We start from the raw sequence: 18692 nt of genomic DNA on the forward strand, positions 1-18692 counted from the left end.
GGATTTGAAATGGAACAGAGTATTGGCCTTACAGATCAGTTTAGGATTAGCTTTACATGAATAAGGGAGAGGGTGGAAGAAAGCACGTATATATTTGTGGGAGAAGCAGACAAATGGCCAGGCATAGCTGATGTCATTAGCAGAGCAGAAGAGATGACATAAAAAACAAGACAGAACTATCATAATGCTGGGTTCAGAAAACAGGCAGTTTCCCTTCAAGTAACATTATATTTGTTTATAAAAATAACTATTTGCACTGCATGTTGTGGAAGAACTTTCTAAACTATTTTAACAGTTAGATGAACCCAAAACCAGTTACTAACTCTGTAATATTTCTGTGGCTCTTAGCTGAATAACTTTTTAGCACTATCAATACTCTCTTCCTAGACATTCAAAATGAACATGTGCCTATCATATGAAATAACATTGATTTGTTTCAATTAAGTACAAATGAATTCTCCATATTCAGAAGCAGTTTATTGAATTACAGCTTTATAACTCACATGTACTGTTGGTGATAACAGGCTTCTGTGTCTCAGCCCCATGCTCGGTCACATGTGAATGATTTTCGAGGCATGAACATGGAATGGTACTCTTCTGCATACTTAACACTTGCACTGCCAAACATTGGGTTGTTTGAAAACACAAAATTCTGCTTCTACAGAGGGCTGAAAGAGTGACAATGTTAATAAGAAAATGAACAGCAGTGTTTAATCCATCAAACTAAATAGGCAATACATTTCATACATGAGATCATGGTCATTGGACGCTAGTAGTCAGCACAATGGATTGCTAGACTGAAGTTACTTTCTGAATTCAAGTATCGGGAGTAGCCATGTTAGTCTGTATCCACAGAAATAACAAGGATTCCGGTGGCACTTTAAAGACTTAACAGATTTATTTGCAGATAAGCTTTCGTGGGTAAAAAAACACTTCTTAAGATGCATGGAGAAGCATCTCTGAATTTCAGAATTCAGTTTCTTTTATAGATTTAACTTGGTACATTTTTCAAACTACCCTGGTTATTAAGCAAAATTTGATAGAACACACAAAATCTCAAATGAAGAACCAAGTCTCATGTTTAATACAACTTCCTCAAATCTTTCATGTTACCTGTATCTGCCTAAGAGTTTGAACGCAGATGTAGAATGCCATACAGGACTTCCTTTGCTGAAATAGACAATTGTGATTTAATGTAACAAATTTTCAAGAGATTAGGCCCCATGCTGCATTTTTGAAGGAGAGGGGGGAAACCCGGGGAATGTAAAAAATTTGCACAAAAACCTTTAACTTGCAAAGATTCCACCCAATGTTCCCTCCTCTCCAAAACACCTAGTATGCGACCCATGCCATGAAACTACTCACTGACCTGAGAAGTTTCTTTTGGTTTCAGGTTACCTGCATGCTCACAGGCAGGAGCTAAGTGCCATTGCTGCTCCTCACTAAAAATCTCTTTTGATAGTTATAGGTTGGAGCTATTTAATACATAAGACATTTGAAAATTAACAGTTCTATCCAAGCACAAAATTATACACACATTTGTTATGTGAAAGAATGCAATATCTAGCTTTACAGATTTAAAAAATGGATCAAAATAGATATTTATGTCTCCAACTAAAGGAGAGCATGTTTGTGCCCACTCCATTAATGACGGGCTTAATCCAATTTTGTGACGTCAACAGGGAATCAATCCCTTTAAAAAGAAATCCTGTTTTACTTCCCCGCCACCCGCAGTCTGCTCGACTGTTTCATCTACCAGTTGAATCATGTCAAAAAATTAAATTGTAAACTCTGATGCGGGGCCTGTCTTTACTACAAGTACATACAATGGCTAGCACAATGGAGGTCCTGACCAGTGCCTCTAAAGGCTATTGTAAGTTTTATTTAATTTATTTATTTATCCTCTAGCACCCTCAGGTGGAGTTTCTGCCATTTATTTCAGTCTTGTGCTGGACTGTTCAGGCTTCTGAGTGACATGTTATGAATTTGGCACTAATACTTATTTAATAATAATAATACTTGCAAAAAATTACTTTACTACCAAGGAAGATTACCTAGAGTAAATAGGGAACTGATGCCATCACAGAAAATTGCACCAGATTTTTTCTGAAAAGTGTGTGTATGTGATTCCAGACTATTGCTGATCTTTAGTGTATGTTTTTAAATCTTTTAAAATCATCAAACATTGACAAGCAGGTAGGAAGGAAATATTCAATCTTAGGAAACTCATTTTAGAAAGATAAAAAGTACATTACAAACAGCGCCATTATAAAACAATGAAGTAATGAGTAAACAAAATTGAATATGTATGAAAAAATTGATTTTTCATTCAAACTCTCTTCTAAAAATATTTCAGACTCTAGGGCCAATGGACACAAAGGACTACACAATGTTAGCATTTTTCCATAATGTTTGTTCTTTTCTACATAATCTTTCATTTAAAAAAAAAAAATCCAAGTTGCTATCTTGGCCATTAAAGATGTAAACTGGCCTTCAAAATGTAAGTTGATGGCCAGAAAACTACAGTTTTGCCAACTTTCATGATATTTGAAGTTTTTCTTAGCACCTCAGCTACAGGAGGCAAGTTATTACATGAGAATCTCACTTTTAAAAAAAAAAAAAAAAAACTTAATAAAAGCTAAGTTCTAGCCCTCACGGTTGCAGAGTAAAGCTTGAAAAGTCTCATGATTTAAGTCCACCATATGATTTTTGCACACTTGGGGTTGGCAATGTTAAAACTCTTTTTAGTCAAGCAAGACCAGCAAAGATATGCACTGTATAAATCTCAGATAAAGCAACATTGGTCTAAACACCCAAGAAGAATCAAGGCACTTCTTTAAGACATTGGCACAAATTCTGCTTTGCTAGACAGGTGTAGATCTGCAGTACTCATTGATTTCATCGGTGTTACTACAAATGTATACTGGTGCAACTGAAAGCAGTATTCAATCCATATTTTTGTTGTTTACCCATTTTTCAAACTCTACTCTTTTGTTTTCTGGGCTTGAAAGAGGCTGAACTTGTCCTGCTCGTATGTTGGAGTCCTGCATATATGAAGGGTTTGAGGGGAGAACAAAGCAATCACAGCTGTGTGTTTGGCATAAGAGCCTTACTGCAATTGTAGGACAGGACGGACCGGAATGGTGCAATGCCAGGATGTTTCCAATTTTTAAGGAATACAATGTAAGCCTAGCTCGCCCATTCAATTCTCCGCTGGAGAACACTCCCCCTTGAGAATGTAATATATGTATGTCTCAATTCTACTTCCCCTTACATTTCCTAGTCCCTCCTCTGTGGCAGGTGGGAGGATGGCTCCTTTCATTGCTGTTAAACTGCTTTTCCTATATTGTCCCCAAAAAGCACTTTGAAGCTAGCAACCCTGCTCCTTATTCTTGGTAATTCAGATACCTTTGCAATGTCCAGTATTTTACATACATGGAGAGTAGACGACTGAGTCGGGATCTAAGACTGGATCTCCCGCATTATTAATTAACGTGACCTATTTTTTTCCAATTTGAAAATATAAATTTAGGAACCTAACCTTGGTCTCAATTTTTTTTTAAAAACTTGACCTTTATCAGTAACGGAATCAGCTGAGTTTGGTTTGCTTGTACGCATGTATATTCTATTTTTAAAAGACAGTAACATTGTGGCAACTTGATTTAAGTAAAAGTCTGAGAGATGGTCAACATGTATTGCAAAAACGTTTTTCAAAATCCACAAACCTTGCCTCCATCCCCAAAAAAATTAAAAGTAAAGCAAGAAAAAACTCATAACTTACTACAAATTTCAAAATTTTGCCCATGTACATTTTACTATTTTTCTCCACGATTTCTTACCAGCTCTAGTAATAAATTATAATCCACGATGTACGTTTGTTTGTCCCGTGACACCAGGGTCAGAAACTTTTCGTTTAGCAGATTATGCCAGGAAATCTCTGCTAAAAAGTTAAACATTATCATCCAGTTTGTCTTTCTCCAAATTATTCTTGATCTTACTATTCACTGTTGATATATCGGATTCTTTTTCTTTTAGCGATGTAGAAGTAGTAGGAATTTCAACAGCAGGAACTTCCTGTTCATCTGTTTTACTCAGAGAGGAAGATGACTGAGATGGTGACATAATACACAATGGAGTCCGCTTCAGTTTTACCACACGAGTGGTCATGGGTTTCTTAGACGTTGAGATGTTGAATGTAGTTTGATATGCTGCCCCATTTTCAGGACCTTCAGTTTCATAAGATGCCTGAGAACTTGTAGGCAATGATGTGCATACTGCAAGTTCAGTTTTTGGCACTACTTTGCGCTGTACCAAACTATCACTGCTGGGTCGTTTACGGGTTACCACAGAGTGTGAAGAAGTGTTACAGGCAGCTACCTTTAATGAAGCAGAGTTCTTGACTTTGATGTGGGTACTTGTTGAGGGACCAGAAAATCTAATTGGTTTAGGACCAGCTTTAAAGTTTGGACCATCTTCCTCCTCTTCAGTAAAGTCTATTAATCGTCTGTAAAACAAAGGACTGTCTCATAAAAAAGCAATCTAGGTATTTTAGTTATTCTATGCATCACACATAATTAAGCTGTAACTATGAAATGGCTTGTCTCGAACATTCATCCAAAAATCTGATATTTTGTTTATTCCAAGGTCAGTTGTAGTTACTCATTTATGCTACTCAGTTGTTAGCAGTCATCATTTCCTATCAGTAATATCCCCACATATTTTTACCTGGCATGAAAGGTTTTTAAGACAGTACTATAAGAATATTTTAAAAGGAGATGACATACAGAAAGTGTTAGATTAAAATGCATGACAGAGTAGTGATGGAGAGTGGGGGGAAGTTGAAAATATTCAAATAAATTAGGGTATGTCCAAAGGTCTCCTGTAATACCCAGTAAGAAGACCCCAATATATTAAAAAATGCAAGACCTCAGGTACACAGGAGCACTGACCAGATTACCAAATTAAAGCATGTAAAACAGCTATAGGAAAAGCAAAGATCCCAAATGAAAAGAAGTTTCCACTAAAGACTTTCAAGAGAATAAATGAAGTGTAAGTGAAGGAAAGACACAATAGGATCTCACCAAAAAAAAAAAAAGGGCACATTTATGTTCTTGGCAGAAGTAGCTAGCATTTCTACAATATTCAACAAAGACTTTCTCTCTGTCTGTGTGGAAATGGAAAATGAACAGATGCCAGAAAGATTTAAATTCATCAGGGATATAATAAAAATAAAACTGGTGGAAATCCAGGTCACACTGAAACAGCGGATCAAGAAATTAGAACATGTAAGGGTTGACAAAGCAAGGGCTATATTGAATCCAAGCCAAAAGTAGGTCAAAAAGAGAATTAGCATATGTACATATAAACCTCTCGGGGTGGAGGTTTAAAAAGGGGAGCACAGAGATTGCAGTGAAGCCTATATAATTTTGTCAATACTTTTAAAAGGTATTAAGGCAAAAGCCAGGAAACTATTAATCTGTAATGCTGGCTGCCACAGTGAAAAAGATAAGGAAATTGTTACGTCACTGATAACAGGAGAAAGCCTAGAAAACTGAGTATGAAACAAACTATAAGTATTTGCCATAGGGAGAACTTTGGGGAGTTGACAAAGGAAAGCTGCAGATATAATTGACCTGAAGTTCAGGAAAGATTTCTGCAGTGATCACCAAGAGACATTCTACTAGAAAGTCAGTACTATAAATAGAATGTGAAGTTTGTGAACTACCTGAGTAGTGAAAGAACAGATATAGATATACGACAAAACAATGGATGATCTTGTGAGTACTTAACGCTTTGGAATAAAAGGAATTGTGGAGTGCCCCATGGATTCACATTGGAAGAATTAACAATATCAGAGGTCGTTATTCACTAATTTTGTAAAACTGAGAAGTCAATATGAAGGATAAAGGCAATACTATTCAGATTGATTTGCAAACCAGTGTAACTTAAAGAGACAAAGGACAGTTTTAAAGTGAGGATACACTCCCTTCTCGTGTGTCTCTATGTCCATATAATACATACCAGAACAAAAGGGGGAAAGGGGAGGAAATGAAAACTAACGACCTAAAATCTTCAACCCACTGCTTATCAGCAGTAATTAAGAGGAAATATTCCCATAGGAATAACTAGGATTATCTAATGTAAACTAAAATAAATTATATTATACAGTGCTTCATCAGAATAATGGGCTAGATCAAGGGTTTCAACTGGGTGTCTGAATCAAGTGCTTTCCTTGCACCAAAATCCCACTGAGCAGGAATCTCACCTTTGTGTTTCTACGTATTGACTGCACCTGTGAAGATGCATCAAAGCACACTGAAATAGACTACAATTATACCATTCTACTGAGCTTCAAACTGCTCTACTTCTGCATCATGAGAGAGGGATGGAGGTAAGTGAAGGAGACAGTGAAGATACGATACAAAGTAACAGAATTTGGAAGTGTACAGGAGGGAATGGAGGCTTCTTGGCAATCTAATGGGAAAACAGATAACTCAACTGTGACACAGAGACCCCTTGGAAAGGATACCCTGTTTTTTATGAACAACTCCCATCTCAGACCTGACAAACTCATTATGCCAAATATCTTGCCTGATATTTATCCATAAAGAGTAACATGTAAGGTATCTACAGAAAGCGTCTACCTTTTCAAGTTTCATAATCATCGTGAGATGTACCTATGGGTAATATTTAAGGAACAATGTATCTATACTGAAAGTATGCTCTATGGACTTGGAAAATAGTAAAGATTAGTCATCGGGATGTCTCAGCAATTTGGGCAAGAGGGAGTTACCTCACCCTGTCTGGCCGGTAATGCAATGCAAAATTCAATTGTTTAACCTTGTGCAATACTAAGACTTTGAATGGGAAACCAGCAGAGGCAATGAAAAACAGTCAAAACCATTTGAAGGGGAAAAAAAGAAACTTTACAACAAGATAGGGTTTACCCTATCTATGGATAGAAAACAAGTTTATTTTGACTATAACAGGGTAAGGGGAAGGACCTCCATTCACTGAGGGAAACCCCTTGTGGTGGGCCTGGAGTGCGGGGGCGGGGGGGAGTGTTTTCATGAATATTTGCATCCTGGTTTGTCTGAAATCAGCCAGCTCTGCAAAAGACCAAACTTTTGGGAGAAAATCTACTTTACTACATAGGAAAGGTAACCATTGATAAGTGTAGACCCAAGTTTGCATTTTATGTTTTGTTAGTGTTGTAACCACTTGTTTCTACCACTCTCTCTCATTCCTAGTTAGTCTCTTTATTCAGTAAACCTAATTTTGTTTTGTTAAAAGTACTCACAAGTGCTGTGTGGTTTATAGGTTTGGTGGTCTAAAGTAAACTGGCAAAACTGAGGTACACTGGTCCATTTTAAAGTGTGTGTTTGTGGGGTCGGAGAAGGATTGTAGAATAAGACCTTCCCACAGGCCAAAATTAAGTTAAATTTCTTCTACTGAGGTCAGATTTGCAGTTCTCTTCCCCCTGATAAAAACCAGATTTTACAGAAATGAAGAAGGTGTAATGAAAAGACAGTGAAGAATGAAAGACAGAAACTTGAAGTTCATAATTATTTCAAAAGCTTACTTAAACGGGGTCTAAAATTTTTAAGAAAGAGACTGAGGGCTTGTCTTCACTACCGGGGTAAGTTGACATAAATTCCGCTACTCCAGCTACGTGAATATGCTACTTCAGCAATGTAGATTAGGCTGACTTACCCCAGGGTCTTCACTGCGCTGCCTCGACGGGAGACACTCTCTGGTCAACTTACCTTACTCTTCTCGGAAAGCTGGAGTACTGGGGTCAACCAGAGAGCACTCTGCCATTGATTTAGTGGGTCTACACTAGAGTCACTAAATCGACCCCTGCTGCATCGATTGCAGCAGCGTTGATCTCCCCGTAATGAAGACAAGCCCAAAGTTGTTTTCTCTTATAAAAGCAGTAGTGCATTCTACGGTGCATCTCAAGTAATCAGAGTTTAAATCACTTAATATACCTTTTACGAACTGGAGACATATGATGGAGACTTCCTCTCAAAGAGCGTTCTTCAAGAGTCCAACATTCTATCAGCTGGGGCATTCTCCAATAGCTGAAACCTGAAGTTCCTAAGACAAGATACTTAACAACATCTGAGGGAACATACTCAACGCATGTGTATATATGTAAATGCTAAGAATTATTATTATATTCAAGACCTCTGCTTTAGAATTATGACTGACAGGTATCTGTGCTTCAATATTATGCGTCTTTTAGGCATTCCACCATAGTGCCTTATGTTGGCCAGTTTATCGCACCTTTGAGATAGTAGCTCGTAGGATGTGAAGCTCAGTACTCCTCGAAATTCATCTCCATTCAACATTCCCACAGAGATATAACTACTAAAATGGAAGAAAAGAATTAATACTGTACCTTTCCCTTCCCAGACATCAAAAGCATCCATCATCTTTTTCAGTTCACTCACTGAATAATAACTCCAGATGTACTGAACATTACTTCCAGCCTCTCTAGAAATATTTTAAAAGTAAAAATTATGTAGTTAATACTTTACAGATGACATATGTTGTACAAAACCCTCAAAACAATATTTCACTCCCTTTCTTTACCCAGAAAGAATCAAGGATTTCTTAGCAGGCTTTTTGCAAAGCGGATATGAAAATGTTATACTTTAACATCCTTTTCATTTCTATAACTCAGTACCCCTCTCATCCACCTGTCTTCTGCAAAAAATACCCACTGCTGAAAATGGGCATCAGCAATGCATGCTGCTGAACTGATGCTGAACATGGTTTTCATGCAATGGCTGATGTGGACAAATGGTTTATCAGTTTCAGAAACCTGAGCTGAACAAAATTTGTCCGTGCTTATACTTGTAGCTGAAAAGTGTCCAACTCCAGCTTAATCGCACCTGCTGCTGACATGAATTGTCAGCAACTAGTATTTATTGTATAGACATGTCTAATGACTTCTGACTCCAACATTTTCTGAAGATAATTGACTGTTAGGACTACTTTCCCCAGCTTTTTTTTTTCCCCAGTATTTTTTTTTACAATATGATCAAGTTCTGTTCCCACATTTACTACTTTGTTGGGGTTTTTTTTGTCTTCATCTCATCCTGTGGCTGTTTTGCAAAAGAAAAGTTACAGAATTCATGACTTAGGCCTGATCCTGTAACTCTCAATGACGTGAGTAATTACTATTTAGAGTGACAACATGCTGGGGAACAGACAGTTAAATCCATACATGCCCAAGTACTTTGGAAAAGTTAAACTTATTTTAACAAAAAGTTTAGGAAAACCTGTATTTTACAAGAATTAAATGATCTGTATTAAATTTTACCTTCAGCTTTTTCCACAGTATATTTAAATTTATGCTTTACTTATATATGACAAACCTAAAACTTTTATTTTAAGCAAAAAATCAAAAGATGTTTAGTGTTACAAAACACACGCCCCTTGGGTGTACCCTGACGTTCAAGGTTAAAAACAGAGTGCTTCCTGCCACCCCAAAAAAATGTAGATGTACTAGTAACTAGCATTATTCTTCTTCTTAAAATGCATACGGTTGTAGTATTGAAGCACATGATTATAGAATCGTAGAACTGGAAGGAACTTCAAGAGGTCTTCTACTCCAGTTCCTTGGTCTAATACTTAGTTCTGCCTTGAGTGCGATCTTGATGTCTAACCTGCTCTTAAAAACCTCCAGTGATGGAGGTTCCACAATGGATTCTATGTCCTTTGATAAGTCTGGGCATAAATTAGGCAGTTTCCTTTTGCCTTCATTTCTTCATTCCCCTGTTGTCTATCTCTTCCTCCTGTCTTGTCAGAAAAGATTTTAAAATGTGACTCCTTTAATAACTAACAAACGTTGCATTTGTTTTCTGATCTAAGTATTAATATATACAATTTTTCTCCACTATTTAACGCAAGTATCTGCCTAAATGAAAACGTAATTTTAAAAGGGAAAGATGTTTTTTAAAACAGTTCTTAAAACAAATTGAGGATTTACAGTAACTGTAAACTGGCCACCTTTTGTGGGCTCTCTCTAATTATTGTACTCCATGCTTAATTTTAGATCTTTACTTTACTAATTTCCAGTAGTAACAACAATGTATTAACTAGATGCTTTCCAAGCAGAAAAGAAATTAGGATCCAGCCCTGAGGAACTGACAGTCTCATTTCAGTATGCTCTCTGATGTCCAACAATCATCTTACCTTTTGTACATATTTTTATTATTTATTCTTCCTCCCAGTTCCTTGTCAAGTACATCAGTCCCATCAGCTTTTGTGGCAAACACACCTATAATCCTACTCTCACAGCTTGCTCCAGATGTGTTGAGGTAGTGCAGAACCCAAACGGTAGGCTTGGTGCAGGCTAATCCGTAAGAATCACAGAAGTCTAACAAAGCCTGGGGGAAAAAATATAAAATGTAGGACTTCATGTTGTTATACTAAGAATTTTTTTAAATGACTACATTTTGTCACATTTAAGTTTATTTGGCTTTAATAATGAACTCCACTAAGTAAATCAATGGTGCAGCCTCATCTAGAAGAGTGTGTGCAGTACTAGTCTTCCTACCTCAGAGGATATTGGAAATTGGAGGAAATTCAGAGAACAGCAACAAGAAGATTAGAGGCATGGAAGCAAAACTGAAAAGACTGTAATTGTTTATTTTAGATAGGAGCTGAATAAAAGAAGATATGATAAAAGTATATAAAATAATGGTCTAGAGAAAAATAGATCAGGAGCTTCTGTTCATGGTGTCTAGATTCTCACATTTAAAAGTGATAGGTAACTTAAGCTAATTAGCAATCAGCAATTAGCATTGTAAAAAATACCTCTAGACAAACCCTAAAACAGTGACAGGTTTCAGAGTAGCAGCCGTGTTAGTCTGTATCCGCAAAAAGAAAAGGAGGACTTGTGGCACCTTAGAGACTAATAAATTTATTTGAGCATAAGCTTTCGTGAACAGTGAGTGCTGCACTGTGTTCCTTCTGTGCCTCAATAGAATAAACAAAATTCTAACTGCCCTCAGTTTCCATAGATTCTAAGGCCAGAAGGGACCTCTGTGATCATCTAGTCTGACTTTATGCATAACACAGGCCATAGAACTTCCCCCAAAATATTTCCTAGAACATCTTTTAGAAAAACATCCAATCCTGATTTTAAAATTGTCCGTGATGGAGAATCCACCATGACCCTTGGTAAACTGTTCCAATGCCTTATTGCTCTCACCATTAAAAATATATGTCTTCTTTCCAGGCTGAATTTGTCTAGGTTCACCTTTTAGCCAGTGGATCATGTTATATCTTCCTCGGCTAGATTGAAAAGCCCATTATTAAATATTTATTACCCATGTAGGTACTTATAGATTGTAATCAAGTCACCCTTAACCATCTCTTGTTAAGCTAAATAGATTGAGCTCCTTGAGTCTATCGTTATTAAACATATTTCTAATCCTTTGAGTATTCTGGTGACTTTTCTCTGAACCCTCTCCAATTTATCAACATCCTTCTTGAACTGTGGGCAACAGAACTGGACAGTGTTCCAGCAGCACATACCAGTGCCTAATACAGAGGTAAAATAACCTCTTTAGTCCTGAGATGTCCCTGTTTATGCATCCCTGAACTGCATTATCTAAATAGAATTTAGCAAAGTAGCATTGCAATGGCTATGTGGGATGACAGAAGAAAATTAAAATACACAGTTTGTCTTTCAGATCTCAGGAAAAGGTTTCAAGACTGACACAAGAAACATCTTGTAAAGTGATCAAATTAAATCTGAAGTCAGTGAAACACAAACATGGAACTTCACAATGCCAATTTTACAAAGTCACTTTTCAGAGAAGACCTGCATTTGAAACTGAAGGTCAAATTTAGAGTACTGCTTTATAGAAAATGTTGACATTTAACTTACAAAAATACAAACCCATGAAAATAGAGGGTGCAGAATGAAGAGAAATGCTGGTGTATCCTTAATTAGCATGACTCTAATAGCAACTCTAATAAGTACCAAGTGATTCTTCCTCTAAAACTCTGAGTTGATTGATGACATATACAGGTTATTCAAATATTATTTGGTACCAACTGAACAATATGAATTATGGAATACTTTTAGAAACATAAGAAAATGCCAAGACCTTTTTAAGTTCTATATTTGACCTTAAAGAATATGTCTCAATTTCATTGGCTAAGTGGTCAGAGAGACTGTAAGGATAAGGGATGCCAAAGTAATCTGCCTCTTCCTGCAATGCAATTCGTGTTTGTTCATCTTTAGGAATCCGAACTTCTCCATGAAGATAATCTAAAAGATACTCAAAGAGGTTTCCATCTCGATCAATAAGGCAAGCCCCTGAAAATAAAATAAAATATTTTAAAATACTGTTTGTAATTTAAGGCAGAAATTTTGTCATATTCTACCAAATTATCAAGTGGTGTATATATAAGACTTCCTTATTATAAGACATCCAGATCACACCACACAATCCATTGTCTACAGCCAAGCTCTACAATATAACTGCATTTGCTCCAACCCCTCAGACAGAGACAAACACCTACAAGATCTCTATCATGCATTCTTACAACTACAATATCCACCTGCTGAAGTGAAGAAACAGACTGACAGAGCCAGAAGAGTACCCAGAAGTCACTTACTACAGGACAGGCCCAACAAAGAAAAGAACAGAACGCCACTAGCCATCACCTTCAGCCCCCAACTAAAACCTCTCCAACATCCTTGCATCATCAAGGATCTACAACCTATCCTGAGGGACGACCCATCACTCTCACAGATCTTGGGAGACAGGCCAGTCCTTGCTTACAGACAGCCCCCCAACCTGAAGCAAATACTCACCAGCAACCACACAACAGAACCACTAACCCAGGAACCTATCCTTGCAACAAAGCCCGTTGCCAACTCTGTCCACATATCTATTCAGGGGATACCATCATAGGGCCTAAGCACATCAGCCACACTATCAGAGGCTCGTTCACCTCCGCATCTACCAATGTGATATATGCCATCATGTGCCAGCAGTGTCCCTCTGCCATGTACACTGGTCAAACTGGACAGTCTCTACGTAAAAGAATAAATGGACACAAATCAGATGTCAAGAATTATAACATTCAAAAACCAGTCGGAGAACACTTCAATCTCTCCGGTCACACGATTACAGACCTGAGAGTGGCTATCCTTCAACAAAAAAACTTCAAAAACAGACTCCAACGAGAGACTGCTGAATTGGAATTAATTTGCAAACTGGATACAATTAACTTAGGCTTGAATAGAGACTGGGAGTGGATGAGTCATTACATAAAGTAAAACTATTTCCCCATGTTATTTCTCCCCCCACCCCACCCCCCACTGTTCCTCAGACGTTCTTCTTAACTGCTGGAAATGGCCCACCTTGATTATCACCACAAAAGGTTTTCCTCCTTCCCCCCTCCTTCCTGCTGGTAATAGCTTATCTTAAGTGATCACCAAATATAACCTCACGAAAAATGTACTCTATTTAAATGAGAAAATCACACTAACTCTAGATGCATCCAATCTTGATCTTAGGGAGTCAATGTCAAGTTGAAATCCAGTCTGCTTCAAAAAGAGTTTGGTCATTTTGTCTGCAGTACTGCACTTGTCCCTAAGTTTCCCTTTTTGGCTTTTACAATATTCTTTTTATTTGTTTTTTCTAAGATCCACAGAAGCAAAAGGAGAAACTGACTGTACAACGCCAACAATTAAACTGATTATATACAAAATGCTGTTTTTCTCTGTCTTTCAGCTACAGTAATCTTACATGTAAAAACAGATAAAACATTTCAAACAGAAGTGATTTTTTAAGTTGACTATGTCCCTTCATAAAAGTGAACTCACAGTAATGAGTCTAATTCTGCCCCCAATTACAGCAGCGCAACCCCACTCTTTGCAGTGAGGCTGCACAGCTATGTCTTAATGCAGAATTTAATCCACTGCAAATAGTTTAAATCAGCCTTTCATATCTAACTTCACTGCTAGTTAAAAAATGCAGTCTTCTTTACTGGCAATGACGCATTCTGGAAGTTATTTTGCACCCTTAATCAATCCCTTCAAACAGTTTTTATGGTACGAAGGCTCATTAACCATATCAGAAAATCATTCGTTAGCATTTAACTTTAAATTTTCCATTGCATTATTAAAATTAGTAATAACACTTAATTTACGCCAACTTTTGAATATAATGTTATCGTGAACTCTTTAATTCTCAACTTCACTTTCCTATAAAGTCCAGAGAGATGTCTGCACTGCAACAAAACACTTGAGGCGGGCCCAGGTCAATTGTCTGGTTCGTGGGGCTTGAGCTGCAGGGCTATAAAACTGCAGTGTAGATATGGGACTCAGAGTGGAGCCTGAGCTCTGAGACCCTGCAATGATGTGAAAAAGTCCCAGAGCCTGGACTCCAACCTAAGCTTGAATAACTACACTGCATTTTTATTTTGAAAAACAAGGAGGCGGCTAGTAAAACTTCAATTAATCATAAAAGATTTTATCCCTAAAAACTAAACACAATTTTTAAAGAAAAGAAGTGTTCTCTAATTTTGTGGTGTCCCTAACTGAAGGCTAGTGGCTTGATTTTTTCAGAAGTACCTACCACCCACAAATCCCATTAAATTAATAGAATCTGGAGGTGTTCACCACCTTTGCAATTCAGGCCATAGGACTGTATCCAAATATCAGCTTTATAATTTATCACTACTCCATCCTCTTACAGTGTCTCTGATTCTGGAGACTTGACTCAGATTACCTGAGAAGTATTCTTGTCCCTTTCTATGTATTACTTTTATTTATTTTTCCTATTTGTAACAAGAGCTTTCATAGGTGTGTCTCAAGACTGAAAGAATATATTATGGCAGTTTCTGCCTATTAGCTACAGTAACTAATACAGTACCTCTGTAACTTGAATACTGCATAACACAGAAAAGTATTTAAACTGACAATTTAAACTGATTCTAAAGCCACCTGAGCAGATGTTAGATATTTATAAACTTAGATTTATTTACCAGACTCATCTATTTTTAGAGGAAAACGTCCACTGAACATGGATGCTAGCATTGAATCCTTAAAGCGGCATAAAGATTTGCGTCTGGCTGTGTACACACAACCTCCCACATTAAGTCGAAGAATATCTAGCACCTCTTCAGTCTTGCCGTCTTCCATTGCATTTGCAAATTTCAATATTAAAATAGTTATGTTCTATTAAATCCTGTAATAAATGTGCAGAAATAAAAAGTTAATTCTAATACAAAGAAAGCATATTTCATACAACACATTTAAGTAAATATTTCTGTTCAACTTGGGCATCTTGATGTAACACAATAAAACAAAGCCAAAAAATACTGTACATCTATCTTGAAAATTATCCTAAAAATTTACTAGTGCCCAAAAGCAAATCATCTGCCCTTATGCCAATGTTAAAAAAAAAAAATTGTGTATCTCACTAACTCAGGAAAAAAAAACAAAAAATACCAAACACACACACACACACACACACACACACAACTACTCTCCCTAAGCAAATGCGTACATAGAATTTTGCCTGGCCACTCTATGATGTGAAAATAGTGGTGGGAGACTATGGAATAACAATCTTAGGTATTTTTGGAAACATTTAAAAATTGGACATTGGTGAAAAACTGCATAGTTCAAAGGACTAGTAATGGGATGTGGTGCCTTTTGCCTCTTCAAAAGCCTGTTTTTGTGTTGCTGAATACAGGGCGGTGTTGTCAAAAGGTGGTTTCAACCTCCCCAACTGAGAATGTGAGACTGGGGTGGGGTTCCCTGTGGAGGCAAGCGTCTACTGGCATTGAGTTGACTGCAGAGGAGGGCCCAGTATGATTTAGATTTTGGCATAAACATCAGAAGAGAAACTTCAGTATTTGTTTTTAGAAGTGCACATTTTGTATATTAATTCTTCACACTCAACCCTTCTGAGGATCTTCCAGGCAGCCGCAAGTATGAACGGATTAGGCCTTGCACGATCACTTGAGGAGGTAAAAAGACATATTAGAATCCTTTTAATTACGGCAGCCATTACCAAAGCAAGATTGGCAACTGCTCCAGGGGATTCCCAGCTTGCCAGTCTCACGCTCTGGCGAGGCGGCTGCTTCCAAGAGGGGACTGTTTTAAAAAGGCCGCGGCACGTCCAGGCTTTGCGATGGTATTTTATTCAGGGACGGAGCTGCGGAGGGGGACAAGTGCTTTTTACCCTGTCAGCGTCTGTGCTGCCGGGCCACCCCCAGGGAGCGGAGTGTTCCCTTACACGCTGCAATTCCACATGGGACAGGCCGACAACCACCCAGCATCGCACAAAGATCCGGGAGTCCAGCACCCGCCGTGGGAGCCCCCCGGCGGCCTTCGACACCCCCTAACGCGGCTGGGTTAAACGCAGCCCCGGGGAGCGGTGCCTGCCCCCACCGGGCAGTCGGAGGAGGCTCGGGGTCTCCCCTCGCTTCCCGCGGCCGGGCCGGACCCGGCGCTGCCGGGCTCCCGAGGGGAGACCCCGGCCCGGCTCCCCGGGAGGAGGCGAAGCGCCTCCTGCGCTCGGGCCCGGCCGTGGCGAGCGCCGTATTTCACCTAACGGGCGCGCCGCGCCGCTGAAGCGCAGGAGCAAGGGAGCGGGCGGGCTCTCAGCGCAGCCCCCGGGAGAAGCCAGGCCGCAGCGAGGAGCTGGGGGCCGCGAACCGGCGGGGGCGTGAAGAGGAGTCAGTACCTGCTCCGCCGCCCCCGGGGCCGGGGTAGTAACCGAGCGCAGGCCCGCCGCCGCTGCCACAACAGGGACTGTCCGCAGTCCGCACAGCGCCGCCCTGCGGCCCCGCCGGCCGGGGAGCCCAGCGGCTGCGCCTCGAAGCCGGGCCGTGGGGCCAGGGCGGGAGAAGGGACGGTGGTGGTGTTTCAGGCTAGCTGCGGACTCCAGCGGAGCGAGGACCCTGGAGAGACACTCCGGTTACGGGCTTGAGAACATAAGAACGGCCCGAGTGAATCAGACCAATGGTCAGCCCGGCCCCGTGTCCTGTCTTCCGGCAGTGGCCAATGCCAGACGCTTCAAAGGGAAGGGAGCAGAACAGGGCAATTGTAGCCTGTCCTGCCATCTCCAGACCCAGCAGATTCCGCGCGGATCAAAAAAGTGTCGCCAGACACCGAGATCTGCAGCATCTGTCTCAGCTCTAATAAAAAGAAAAGGAGGACTTGTGGCACCTTAGAGACTAACAAATTTATTAGAGCATAAGCTTTCGTGAGCTGTAGCGAAAGCTTATGCTCTAATAAATTTGTTAGTCTCTAAGGTGCCACAAGTCCTCCTTTTCTTTTTGCGAATACAGACTAACGCGGCTGCTCCTCTGATACCTGTCTCAGCTCTGGTCCCATTAGATTCCCTGCCCCCGTCCTTTCAGTGCCAAGTAGTATTTTCAGAACTACGATCCGCCTACACAGAATTTGGTAGAGAGGTTGATCCTCACTAGAGCTGATGCCACCGGCAGGTTTATTACTATAATTTTAAATGTTGGATTTAGGTAATTCTGAAAGTTTAATCCACCACCTCTGTACACCAAACTGGTTATTGGTGGCAAGGAGCCCACAAGCCTGATTTGGAGGGTCTGGCGGGGTGGCACCAGTTGGTCAGAAAACTGAGGGATGGAATTGCTAACTTGAGTATACACAAACCTGATTCACATGGCTTGATTTGTTTGTGTGCGTGTTGGGCGGGGGAGGAGGGAGTCTGTCTGTAAGACTTGTGAATTCTAGTTAATATTATGAAGTTGTCATGAAATTTCCTAATCATAGGAAACCTGTTTCTATGTGTATCTATCCTGTTGGACAGGACCTACAGCAGCTGCTCACTCGGCGGAGGACAATGGGAAACACTAAACTTTAAAACTATGTTCTAATGAGAACATACTTATGCTAAGTAGGGAAACAGTTTGGCCAACTTGGTGTTAAGGAGAATGGGAGTTAGAAGTGGAAAGTTACTGAAGGTTGACTAAGAGACAGATGACAAAAACAAAAGGTTCTAAAAGAAATCACTAGGGGAAGACCCACAGGACATTTGGGGAAGAGGAAGGAAGGGGATAACCTGGCCAAGGTCAGGTTATCTGACCTGGGGGAGAAGGCTCTGTTTTTGTGCATATAAGTGATGCAATGCAACAGAAGGATGTTGGATGACCCCAAGTGACCCTGATCCAGGCCCATAGAATGGCTTGGTGTGTTGAGGAAACGAACAGGGAATTGCATGTAGGGTTTACAATTTTTGTTCCAATCTGTCTGATTAAGTAAATAGCGCTAGGGTGTTAGAATCCTGTTCAAAGTGTCTGGATGTTATAATCTACACCGGGGTGGACAACCTGAGCCAAGAAGGAGCCAGAATTTACCAACATACATTGCCAAAGAGCCACAGTAATACTCAGCAGCCCCCCACCCCACCCCACCCCCCATCAGCTCCCCCACCCCGCTCCCAGCACCTCCCATGCATCAGCAGCCCTGCCAATCAGCGCCTCCCGCTCCCTCCCTACATCTCCTGAGCAGCTGTTTCATGGCATGCAGGAGGCTTGGGGGTGGGGAGGGGGAGGAGTGAGGGCACAGCAGGCTCAGGGGATGGGGAGGGAAGGGGTGGAGTGGGAGCCTGTGGCAGAGCAGTGAGCACCCCTCAGCACACTGGAAAGTTGGCGCCTGTAGC

General features: G+C 39.9%; 1 protein-coding gene across 11 annotated transcripts; it reads right to left on the bottom strand.

The window, feature by feature from the left end:
* Positions 1 to 455: 455 nt before the first annotated feature.
* Positions 456 to 16853, bottom strand: KCTD18 (potassium channel tetramerization domain containing 18). Of its 11 annotated transcripts, XR_005295514.2 has the most exons (9): positions 16059 to 16400; positions 15025 to 15227; positions 12132 to 12343; positions 10207 to 10400; positions 8405 to 8499; positions 7992 to 8100; positions 3840 to 4504; positions 1114 to 1170; positions 456 to 668 (listed from the first exon to the last, which is right to left on the bottom strand). XR_005295514.2 is itself a non-coding variant. In XM_043505554.1 (8 exons), exons 3-8 carry the CDS (start codon positions 15179 to 15181, stop codon positions 3949 to 3951), a joined length of 1314 nt encoding a protein of 437 aa, XP_043361489.1. In that variant the 5' UTR covers positions 15182 to 15227; positions 15948 to 16005; positions 16734 to 16806; the 3' UTR covers positions 456 to 3948. The 11 variants fall into 11 exon arrangements, 7 of the variants coding, with proteins under 7 accessions (XP_043361489.1, XP_043361487.1, XP_043361488.1 ...); XR_005295515.2 differs by lacking the exon at positions 1114 to 1170; XR_006278076.1 differs by having other exon boundaries at positions 456 to 1170.
* Positions 16854 to 18692: the final 1839 nt, after the last annotated feature.

Source organism: Dermochelys coriacea, chromosome 11, assembly GCF_009764565.3.
Source record: "Dermochelys coriacea isolate rDerCor1 chromosome 11, rDerCor1.pri.v4, whole genome shotgun sequence".
NCBI lineage: Eukaryota > Metazoa > Chordata > Testudines > Dermochelyidae > Dermochelys > Dermochelys coriacea.